We start from the raw sequence: 11,903 nt of genomic DNA, 5'->3' as shown, positions 1-11,903 counted from the left end.
ATTATGTGTGCTGCTGGTGGCGTTGTCAACACGCTCATGGCTCATGGCTCACGGCTCAAGGATGCAGCAAGGATGTGGAGGTCCAGAAGGAGCTATGCCACCACCCACTCACCTTTGCAGTGGGCGACTGTGGCGCCTTAAACGGATTTCAGATAATTTCTGACTTTTATTTTTCATTTGCCCAACGATATCGCCCCTTGACGAAGCATTTACGACGACACATCCGTCACTTGTCGCCGCATTCAGCGGGCGGTTATCTGATTTCGTTTCCGATTTTTTCCGCAATCTTCCCTTTTCTTTTTTTTTGTCTTCTTGTTGCAAATTTTTCGGGTTTTTCTGCGTGACATGTGATGCGCATGCAAATGGGAAAACGGGCGGTTTTTAAATGAGGCACGCAGTCGCGTTTTTTTTTCGTTTTTTTGGTGGCTTGTTCATCATTGCAACATTTTCATGGGATTTTATGCTCATTGAAATGCGACAATGTCGGCAACGCTGTCTAACGAAATTCTTTCAGCTTTCCACGCGCTGCCAAGAGTCACAAGTTTTCCACACACACTTTGGCCCAAAATGTCGCCGCGCTCACTTATCGTGCCTCATTGTGAGTCATGACCGCCTGTTTTTATAGTTTGCCCCGATTTGTATGCGTATTTGTATTTAAGCATTCATATGACCACATTAGCCGACTGGCAGTTGGGGTATGGGGTATGGGAAACAGAACAGCGAAAGAAATATAATCATAAATTCCAAATGCGGCACTTATAATGCCAACTGAGTGATGAAATGGCTGGGCGGAGCTGTGGAAAGTGTGCTAAGCAGACATTGCCAGCCATAAAAATGGCGACATGCGCGAAAAAACGTTGTCGCCCAAGACTAACAAGCTTCAAGTTTTATATAAAAAAAAGGAAATACTCACACAAAAAAGCGCTCTGCTGAAATAATATGCCCAAATGAACACGTTGCCTTTGACTTTTGGTTACTTTGTGCATATTCAAACATAGTTTTTCTCTCCCTCTCTATTTGTGATTATATAACCAATATTTTTCTGTCAAACTTCATTTTGATTTAATTTGTGCTGGCAAATAGAGTGGCAAAGTGTCGGGAGCAATTTGCTGCACAAACATTTTGCCATATCCACTCGCTCGCAGCAAAGCGGAAACACTTTGCCAGCATAATCGATAGTTCAGCATATATTTAAAGGAGCTCAACCTGCTCAATCCTCTCTACGCTCCACACAACTGGAGGATGGGAATGTAGAAGGAAGGAGCCCCGTCGAGTGCATTGACTGCCACTCAATGCTTCAATGCGATGTCAGTGCAACTTAACCTTAAGTGCTCGGGATCATGGACAATCCAAGGCTGCAACGCTGCTCCACGCGGACTCCTGACTTTCGTCTCCTATCCGCCTCAGCACACATGATGATGTCGTGGCTCCAATTGGCATTAACTAGGCCAACGATATTGTCTTGTCAGCTGAGGCGAAGTCAATAAAGTGCTGTCGTTTCAATAAAAGCATTTGTAATTTCTTAATTATACTAAGTAGCGCTCACCAACGGGGCTTTGCTGAAATATGGCAGGAAAGGCTTACAATTAGCTGATCATGTAGATTTAGGAAGATTGAAAATGATTCTTATAATGCCTCAATATAATCTCACGCTCAATTAAGTCGGGTTACATTTAATAGTTGGCCAATCGATTTTCGGTAATTTCGATTTATGCTCAAGCAAAATAGCCCCCATAAATATGCATATGTTGTGCCACGCCAGTCCCACACTCAACCGCAAATATTTTCCACCACATTTGCTAATTTTCGGGTTGAAAAGTCGGCAAATATTTTTGGTCCTTTAACCGCAGCTCAGGGATTTTCGGGATGACAGTTTTCAAAGAGAGAGAGAGAGAGAGAGAGTGCCGAGTGTCCTGCCACATGCCCCTGCCCCATGCAGCATCATGTTAATTTGCAGGCGCCGAGCGTTTTTGATTAAGCGCACGCTTTAAGGCAAAAGCCAAAATCTGACAGCCACCAGCTGCCGTTTGGTTCCGCTGTTATCGATGGCCAAAGTGAGGGCCAAAACGACGGGCCAAAACAAACAGGCTAACAACAAATTGGAGGCATCGACAAGTTGGTGGCCCCGGCATTTCCTGGCGGCCGCATCGTTAATTTTCACAGCGTGAGCAAATTTTCCATGCATAAACTTAAAATTAGCACAAGGTTCCCTATCGCACGCAAAAATGAGTTCTGCAAATGCTGTGCAAATGTGTGTGGTGGTGTTGGGTTCTGAAAATTGTGTGAAAATCTTTTCGCAGCTGCCCATAAATTGCATGCTCGCTGATAAACAATAAATTAAGTTCTGTTTCAGAACAGCCTTCCTCTCTCGCTCTCTCCTCCCTCTCTCCCTCTCTCTCTCTCTCTTTTCCTCAGCCTTTGTCCTGCGCATTTTCCGCTTTGCGAATTTCCCACGCTTTTCCACGCCATTTATGCGCCACGCACGCATACGTGCAACATTTCTAAGCTAATTTTCGCCAGCTTTTGATACCCTGTTACCTATCTGCGTGGCTGGCGGGAGGGGTGCTGTGCTTTAGAGTATTACTGGGTAATTAGCCTGTAAAACACATTTAAATTTAAATCAATTTAATGTATTATTAAGCTACTGTTTTGCTTATATTTTTTTAAATATTTAATTATTAATTATTATGGGTCTGATAGGATGACACTTTACAGAAAGGAACATTACTCACGTTGGCCTAAGAGATAATTAGTAACCCTGCATTTGTGGAAAACGAAGAAGCCTGACATAAACGTCATAAAAAACTGCAGCTTTTAATCTTTTTATGTTTATTAACTTTTGCTGCATCAAATTATCTGCTTGTCGTTTTTAAGAGCAACTCCGCTTCGATTAACGAACGAAACTTTTTCCCAACGGTCCTCTTACATTATTATCTATGCTGAAATGTTTTGCATATTGCCCGAAGATGGAAAGCCGCACGTACGCAAATGTTGCGGGTGCGCATTAAATTTAACTTTGTGTTCGAAATTTTTCAAAAAGTAAATCGTAAAATTTGTCATGTCCTGGCAGCCACCAAAACCATCCAAGCCGCCCAAAAAACCACCCAAAAACCACCCAAAACCATCCATCCCACCCAAAACACCCAAACCACCCAAACCACCCAAAACCACCACCCACCGAACCACCGTCTATGTGGTGGAGTCGATTCATGTTTTCACGTTGCTACGCATGTGAAAAGTTTGCGTAGGTCTTTTAGCTGCCTTTGGTGAAAGAGTGTGCGTGCCCCGGCGAAAGTTTTCACTTGATTTTCTTTTTTTGGCGCGTGCGGAAACGGAAATGTGCAACAGCAGTTTTCCACCGACTTCGGGCGATGGATGGAGGTCCTTGATTCCTGGCTGCCAGTTAGAGTTCAGCTTGGAGTTCGATAAACTGGCGCCAGCAGGAGCTCGTCCTCGTATCGCCTCATTCAATTATTCGTATTCCAGTTGGCTGCATGCGATCTGCGCCGATTTGTACATGGCTTTGATGTGCAAAAAGTTTGTGCCAGCTTTTCTTCCTTTGATTCCTCTAAGACCCATCTGCCCCATCGTGTTGCGTATTGATGAACTTAGTTCAACTGTTCAACCCCGTCTCCCCAATGACGTTATCTAACTTGGCTTTTACTCCGGCAAGCGCTGGGACACAACTTTTCGCCAGCTTTGACATATTTAGTGGGCCAACTTTGCCCTGACCATCAACTGGGCAAAGTGTGCTGATGACCGGAAAACATTTTTACCATCATAATTAGCATCTTTTCGCTTGGCGGAGAACAAATGGGCACATAATTGCTCATATACTTCGAATGATTGATATTTTGTGCTAGGAAAAGGAGTGCTACAGAGATCATCAAAGTGAAAGAAAGTTGTATTGTGCTTTCCTTGGTATTAATTAACTTTTTCAATCTATAAAACTATGTGGAAGTACAAACTGTTTATTATTTTCGAATACGATTGAAGCTTAGCTTTAGTTGGCATTCCCAAAGGACTTTTCTTGCCCCACGACTTACTTCATTTCCCATCCAATACAGCCACAAACACTCACGCACCAGCAAACAAATGACAAAAGAAATATAAAAGAGGGAATGTTTATAATTGTTTGTTGAGGATTTTTTGGTGCCACACACACACATACGTGGCAGCGTTCATTTATTTGTTTTTTCTGCTTCGTTTTTGAGCACAATTTTTATGCGAATTTTATTACTTTTCAGTTTCAGTTTAGGGCTTTGCCAGCCACCAAAAGTTGCGGCTATGCCGGCAGCTCGGGGCATTTGAAATGCCACGCTAAAACCAACAATACGTCGCTACGTACATACATATGTGCAAATGAAAATGAAAATAAATTTCCATTTGGCACAAGTTTTTATGCCGCCGTTCGCGTTGTTCGCACCATTCCACTGACCTCCATCCCGTTTCTTTCTCCCCTCTTCTCTGCTCTTCTCATTTTTCCCGCCTTTTCTAGGCTACAGCGCCGCTTTGGCACCCACGCCGCCCACCACATCGACAACAACCATCTCGCCATCCAATCTGCTGCCCTACTTCGACTTTGATGTGCCGCGCAACTTGACCGTAACCGTTGGCCAGACCGGCTTCCTCCACTGCCGCGTGGAGCGCCTCGGCGATAAGGACGTAAGTAGAAAGTGAAAAGTTTGCTGAAATCGGAGATGCCGATGTCTATTTTGAATGCTCTTTCGGCATTTGCTTCCTTTTCCTTAATATCTCGCTAAAATTGGAACATACGCACATTTTTGCTAAATTAACAAGCCAAACCAAAACAAGTCATCCAAGTAATCTTACAAAGCACACACAATGCCAATTATACTATTAAAATATATCAAAGAATTGTAGCACAGTAATTTTAAATATTTTTAATATTAATATTAGCTATATAAATAAGTTCTGTCTTAAACAAATATTTCCGGGCTTTATATCATTGCAATGGTTAATTAAAAAATGTGTGGCGATAATCCTTAGGCATTTGAAATGTTTGTGTAAATTGTAGTAAATTATTCTGCATATCTCGGATGCCTAAATATACAGTTTGTAATTAAACAAAAACTAAAACCTTTGCAATGAGAAAAAAATATTTAGCAAAAATCCAACAAACGAATTAATTAGTTCATTTGAGATGGCCAATGGCATATCTGATAAAAAAGCAGCCGAAAGGCAGGGTACCAAAGTCAATGGCTTAACATATGGAAATTGTGCAAAATAAATGAAAATTCCGTTTGGGATTTGCAGGCACTCAATCATTCCGCTCCGTGATTGCCAAACCATTGGGGTCCTGTTCCTTTTGTTTCGCCATGGTCCAAAGTCCTTAGTCCATAGCCAAATAAATGATTGAAGGTCGCAGTGGGTTGTTAACCCCTTGCCAAATATGGCCCATACGCAAACGAGGCGGGTTGGAGTGCCTGGCCTAATATGTCAACATCACTGGCACATTAGGTGGGCGGCCAGCGCTCGCATCTCTCAGCTCTCTTAGCCAGGATTAGCCCTTTTTTGGCCGAGTCCCATACATACTACATACAGTGGCCCGGGAGTGGTGACAGATAGTCCAATCACTCAAAATTCAGGCAACTACGCCGGATCCTCGAACCAGTGTGCATTAGCAACCAGGACTCGGCCTGTTATTAAATGCTATGCCAGGGCATTGGAAGTGTAGGAGGCATAGACCAAATTACCGGGTGATTTCGAGGCTGCACTCGAGACTGGGAGAAAAATGGCCAAACAAGACAGGCGACAACCGAGCAACGTCCTGTGGGAGTTGCCTTCCTTAACGAGTGCTGCAATGCCCCTTGCCTTCCCTGCTAAATAAACGCCCACACGCTGCCAAATAGGCGGGGTGGGGGTGGGGTGGTGCTCGCTCTAGCAAAATGACTAATTTATGAGCCATCAATCACGTGACTGGCTCAGCCATCATCCTTGTGCCTCCGTGTTATCAGCTTTAATATACCCGCTTTAAGGTGGCCGGAGACGGGGAGAGAGGGGGAGAGTAGTGAGCCCAAGGCCGGAAACCGGAAGTTGTGCGCCTTGGAGGAAGCAGCCAAAGTGCTGGCACGAACCGGAGAACAGGAAAGCAAGAACAGGAGTTCCTCCAACGGTTCCACCTAGGGAGAACATCATCATCCTCATCATCGTCATCATGATGGGGAACGCTCGCTTAAGTTTACCCATTTATTTCGAGCTCTCATCGAGAGAGAGAGTTAATTTGAGGCATTGAAACTACATTAAACAAATGACACGCAAACAACTTAAGCCCCGCCAAATCCTTGCCCTTGAGTCTTAATTACTTGCCCAGACCTTGCTATCCATGCCATCCATCCTGATCCCCTCGAGACCCAGTCCAGTGCTCGTCATTGCCCCCTTTCAGTTGCCGCCATCCGGTTGCCGTTGTTGCTGTTGCTGTTGCAACGGATTCTGCTGCTGCCCCTCGTCCTGTTTGTCACTCTCGCGGGCACTTGCGTCAGCAATCGATTCCACGGTGGCCGCCACCACTGCGGCCAGGACGTCGCTGTCCAGTCGCACACCCCATTTGGGGGCCAACTTATCCTCCGCCTCCTCGTCGCTGGACGTGATCACGAGGGCGGGCGAGGAGCTGGGCACCGGCACCTCCTGCTCCTGCTGATCGTGGTGGGTGAACATGGAGGCTGTCGTCGAGGCCGTCTCCATGTGAAAGGGCCGCAGGAAGCGACTTGGGTTGGGAAACGGTCGTCGGTTCTCCAGGATAAGCTTAATGTCCCGCGCAGACTGCCACCAGCTATGTGGGTGGCATGCAACAGAGATTCATGAAAATAATATGCTTATCTTACCGATACCAGGGCGTCAGCTGGGACTTGATCAGCATGTAGATATTGGCGAAGTAAACGGTGATCTGCAGGCGGTCACATTAGATACAAAAAAGCGTAATAACTGGCTGCTTATCTACTACCGTCATGAACAGGAAGAACAGCATCCAGGACTTGGTCCACAGCTTACTCAGACCCCAGGAGTGGGTGTGCAGGGCGTAGTACTGGATGCCCACCAGCAGGGTCCCAATGATGCCAAAGGCCACCAGCGTGAGCAGCGAGAACATCTGGCAGTCCTCCTGCAGCGCCCTGCGACTCATGGCCCTCGTGTACCACAGGCGCAGCGACTGCAGACAGGTGTACCTGCAACGAAATCTGGAAAGCTGCACAGTCCGCCCGGCGACACAAAGCCGCTAACAAAGCTGCACTGGCAATTAGGAGGAGTTGCTGCCACAGAAAGCCACAGAGTGCAGAGCACAGAGCACTGGCACATTGAGCCACAAAGCCAACTCAGCTGATTAAAAAGATGGGAGCCGCAGGCGTCTTTCATCTGCTGCCGCTTCGAGTTGCAGCTACCAACTGCCATCTGCTTAGTACACTCGCAAAAAATGCGTTAAGTACTTGGATGTAATGTGATAATAAGTGTTCACTCTGTGACCTCAAAGTGTAATCAGCTATTTAAGCAAATTCGTTAAGCATTTGCCTGTGATATGCAGACTATATGAGGATTTCTGCGAGTGTGCTGCTTGACTTACCGCAGAGTCTGCTCCGTATTGTACTGGAACTGGCACAACTCGCAGGTGGTGCAGCGCGAGGTGCTAATCCAACACTCCAGGCAGTGCACATGGACATATGTCAGCGAGCCCTTGCACAAACACGGCGACACGAGTCTGCAAACAAATCGGGGGCGGCAAAGTCGCAAGTTTCAGTGGGCGGTTGTGGCAGAGTGGCAGAGTGGGTGGTTGGGTGATTGGGTGGTTGGTAAACAGCGGCAACAATGAAAAATCAGGGGATTTAACAGACAGCCAACCAGATAATCAGGGATAAAGTGCTCGATGGGGCAAAGGGAAGGGGAAAACTGGGGCGAACTGGTGGCGCTGTCTGCAGTGTTAATTTTAATTATTAATATAAATAAATGCGTTCGCTCGCGGGCTTGCTACTAAATGCATTAAATGTCGTGCAATTAATTTCTTGCACAGTTTGCGGCTGCACGTGCGTAATTAAATGGAAGTTACAGCACCCTGAAAAACGATATTCCAATGGGGCGTATAATAGTCAGTGCCAATTGGGGATTATGGTAATTTTTTCCATACTGTAACACTTATAAAAAACTTCATTGGTGATGGATCTGCGATAGAGGTGTACTTTACATTAAAACCCATAATAGCCAACCCTATAATTATTTTCGTAAGGGTTTGGTTATAAAAGGAATATCCTTTTAAAGGGTATACCCTCACTTATCCTGGCACCTGAAACGTTACTCACTGTTCGGGATTATCGGCATTGTGACAAATGCGGCACACGAGCGATCCCACCGAGGGCATCGATTCATTGGACGCGGACTCGTAATTCAGGTTATTGCACTGGGTGGCACCATTGACGCAGTGGCGCAACGTGGCAATGGAGTCCGTGGCCGCGGGCTTGGCTGGCGCTGTGGAATAGGCGGAGCAGGAGGCGGCGGCCAGGGCGACTTCCGTGCTGACCAGTGGATGACTTGGTTGTGAAAGCTTCTGGAACTGCACATTTGGCTTCAGCCCCAGCGGGCAGGCCGGCAGCTGGGGATCCTCCGCATCCGTGGTGGTGCCATCCTTGCACTCAAAGCACTGCACCTTTGGCCAGGAACTGATGCGAGTCTCTACCACCAACATACCCGGCGGCGTGTCATCGGCACTGCTGGAGGACAGTGCCTCCTCAATCTCCATCTCCAGGGTGGTTTCCGGTTTGAGGTCCGCAGGATTAAGCTTATGGCCACCGGCATTGCTGGTGATATCTGGTGGAGATCATTGAGATGGGTGCTCTTCATATCTAAACTCAGGATCCTACACACTAACCACATATTTCGCACTCCATTCTTGGATCGGTTCGACGATTTTTGAACATTGGGGTACCGAAATTAACCAAAAATTTTAATACATCTTTTGTATAATATTGAAGTAGCTTTCGCTTTTCTTTTGTTTCGGGTTGTCAATTGTTTCAAGGAGTACCTGCTTGTATCTATGCTATAAAAATATATTTTTATATAAAATTAAAATTAAAATTCAATATTGAATTTCATCGAAATTCAATATTGAATTTCATCGATTTTCCGTTCGATGAAAATTCCTAGACACATTTTTTAATGAAAGATGCATGCCGTAATGGAGGCAGTTAAGCATGCGCTGGCTGGCTGGAAAACAAACTTGTCCCGCAGCCAAGTTGCCCACATTAATTGTAATTGACAGACTGGAACCGCGCTGTCAGTGCCCACGCAGAAACTCGCTTCCACGGCTTCCCAGCCCGCACCAAGTGGTGCTCCTCCTCCATCCTCCTCCTCCGAAAATCTCCAGCGACTCCTGCGTCTCCGGCGCCTCCAGTGCACCCATAAACTCAAAATTGAAAGTGTAACAGTTACGGCAAATAACTTTGCCGGCGCTTGGCTTCCATTATGCGCCACTCTACGCGGAGGAGCAGGAATCCTCGGGTAATTTATGCCCCTGCCGTTAGTTCGTTAGCCGTGAGTTCTCCTGGCAGGATGGGTGCCATTTCCATATCAGCTGACACTGCCGTCGCCTCTCGCTTTTCGCATCTCACTTCTCGCTCTTCGCTTTCTGCGTACCATGTTCCAGCTAACTTGAGGATACACTTTTTGGATCCTGTAAAATGAATTAAGTATTAAACAACGAAAAGTACATAGTTTATATCTAAAAGTTGGCGCTTTCTTAAAGATCAACTCTGTAGTAACAAGGATTTGGGCGATTCCTACTGTCGAAATGTAATGGCTCAATAAAATTGAGTATGGATGAAGATAAAAAGCTTTCTTTTGCAGGGTATTAACTGTTATATTCAGCGCTAATTGAGCAGTAAGTGCCAGGGTATTTAAGTCTTCGGTCCACAATGGCAGCCTGCTGTACTTGATTTTCGACTGTCCCTGCCGGAAGCTGGCGTGGAATCCGCTTGTTCAACTTGACTTCACAGGATTGTCCGTTCACTGTTGATTTATTACGCGCCGAGTGGCGGCAACGTTTTCATAAACGCTTCTCCACGGCTACATCGGCGAACATGAGCACAAGCAATTTACTCGTGTAATACCAGCGGCAAAAAAGAAAACAAAAATGTATATTAAACAAAGTTTTAGGCTTTGTGAAAAGGCAGCGAACCCTTTTTTAATGGCGACCTTCGTTCGCTGAATTTGAAGGCGAACACAGGAAAAAAAAAGGAGAAAAATCAAAATCTGTTTACAACTTTGTTTACAAAATGCTGCCATTGAAGTCTTCATTTGTTTATTGTCATGGTCGCAAGGAAAACAATTTCATTTGGCTCAACTTCATTAAGTGCAGACCCAGTAATTTGCGAATTTACGAATTGGATCCCGCTTTCCGCAGGGCTTAGGGCTTAATGTAACTTTTCACGCCATTTCCTAAGCTTCGGCTTCGGACAAAGCCAGTGGCAGCAACAAACTTACAACTGCAACGGGCGACAGCTATAGCCGTTGCAAGTGCAACTATTTTTGGCTCCGTCGAGTTTGGCCAAGTCTAAAGTCTCTCTCTTGGTTAGAGACGCAGAAAATGCGTCAGCAAAGTTTTTAATGTATTTTCGCCAAGTTTTCCACACGCTCGCACACAAACACATACACATACACATACACAATCTTACACTGTGGCAACCTCAGCTGAAACTTCTTTCATTTGGCATTTTCCTGTGAGATGACAGTAAAACAAAAAGGTAGAGTGAAAGTTTCCGGCCGCAGCGAACACAAAGTGTTAAATAATATAAAACTATGCTTGTGGTATTTATTTAAACCTAAAGACATTACGAAAATTATACCCCCAGCTAAGTTTCAGCACTCACGGGACTCTGCTCAGCAGCAAACCTGTCGTCCCTCGGTGGAGAAAGGAGAAATCCTGGGATTGGGACAACTTCTTGACAGGGGATCTGGCTGGGAATCTTGGCTGCAGCTGGAAAACTTTTCACTTTTGATTTTCGCCGCTTTCGGCTTTGGAATTAAATATTTAAGCGCTGGCCTGGAATATCTAATTGAGCACTCCGAATCAGGCGCTATAGCTTTATACTGCCCATTGGATAGTTATTTTTTATTTTCTGCCGCCTGTCGCGTTTACAGTTCCATTTGATTTCGGCGATTTACGGCGTGCAGAATCACACAATTGCCTTGCTCTGCGGCATTACTCATACGCACTGTGTGCCAGCGACAATAACGAACGGGTAAATCTCTCTCAATGTTGCCGAGATTTGACCTTTTCCACCCTCCACCCCCCCCAGCTGCCATCGAACGGTTTAATTTACATTTACCCAAGACAATTCGCCTATGAAAATGGGGGGCGTAAAAGCGGCAGTAGCTCATAAAAGTTTTACAGCGAATGATTTTTATTTTTACGTATTACGTGACCGCTTCCAATCGGCTGTGTCCCCGGACTCTAGGCCCGCATCGAATGAATTTATTAGATGGCGAATAGTTTGCCACCATAAACACCCATTACTGTTTTCGCAAATCAAAAAAGCCCCAGGGCCAAGCAATTAAATTTATTAATGAGCTAGCATATTTTGTACTTTAATGTTGACACTCGGCCAACATTTAAAGTTTTCGTGTTGTGGGTGGGTGGAGTGGTGCCGAAAACTTTTTCCATGTAATTAATATTGAGTATCACAATAGCCGGGAACAAGCAGAGAAACTAAGGTCGTCAAATAAATTGGAAACAATGTGCCAAAAAGGGCACAAAGTGTGTGGGCGCTGGTGGGCAGCCAGGAAATCACAGGCCGCTTTATTTGGAACAGAAGCAGAGACACAAAATCATGGTTAATGACTTTCCCCAAAAGATTTTCCAGCCAAGGACGAAGGCCAATGCGAAGGCGAAAGCGAAAGCGAAG

At 45.5% G+C, this 11,903-nt stretch overlaps 2 protein-coding genes across 3 annotated transcripts in view; one reads left to right on the top strand and one right to left on the bottom strand.

The window, feature by feature from the left end:
- Positions 1-567: 567 nt before the first annotated feature.
- Positions 568-11,903, top strand: part of LOC122614495 (zwei Ig domain protein zig-8) — a 29,006-nt gene continuing 17,670 nt past the window's right edge. Inside the window, exons 1-2 of the mRNA XM_043789061.1 lie at positions 568-598; positions 4,499-4,665. Of these exons, the coding sequence (XP_043644996.1) occupies positions 568-598; positions 4,499-4,665 (198 nt within the window). The remainder of the gene's footprint in view (positions 599-4,498; positions 4,666-11,903) is intronic.
- LOC122613142 (E3 ubiquitin-protein ligase MARCHF4) lies at positions 6,197-9,028 on the bottom strand. Of its 2 annotated transcripts, none has more exons than XM_043787172.1 (6): positions 8,873-9,028; positions 8,307-8,811; positions 7,577-7,711; positions 6,965-7,196; positions 6,846-6,907; positions 6,197-6,793 (listed from the first exon to the last, which is right to left on the bottom strand). In XM_043787172.1, exons 1-6 carry the CDS (start codon positions 8,919-8,921, stop codon positions 6,403-6,405), a joined length of 1,374 nt encoding a protein of 457 aa, XP_043643107.1. In that variant the 5' UTR covers positions 8,922-9,028; the 3' UTR covers positions 6,197-6,402. The 2 variants fall into 2 exon arrangements, with proteins under 2 accessions (XP_043643107.1, XP_043643108.1); XM_043787173.1 differs by having other exon boundaries at positions 6,965-7,184.

This window comes from Drosophila teissieri, chromosome 2R (assembly GCF_016746235.2).
Source record: "Drosophila teissieri strain GT53w chromosome 2R, Prin_Dtei_1.1, whole genome shotgun sequence".
NCBI lineage: Eukaryota > Metazoa > Arthropoda > Insecta > Diptera > Drosophilidae > Drosophila > Drosophila teissieri.
The sequence above is the reverse complement of the archived record's forward strand: the minus strand, read 5'-3'. Positions and strand labels throughout refer to the sequence as shown.

Bases quoted from the DNA above. Each gene is read 5' to 3' on its own strand.
- LOC122613142 (XM_043787172.1), bottom strand. From the start codon at position 8,921: ATGTTCAAAAATCGTCGAACCGATCCAAGAATGGAGTGCGAAATATGT. The intron at 8,812-8,872 runs GTTAGTGTGTAG...GATCTCCACCAG, and splicing joins AATGGAGTGCGAAATATGTG to ATATCACCAGCAATGCCGGT. The intron at 7,197-7,576 runs GTAAGTCAAGCA...GCAGCTTTCCAG, and splicing joins AATACGGAGCAGACTCTGCG to ATTTCGTTGCAGGTACACCT.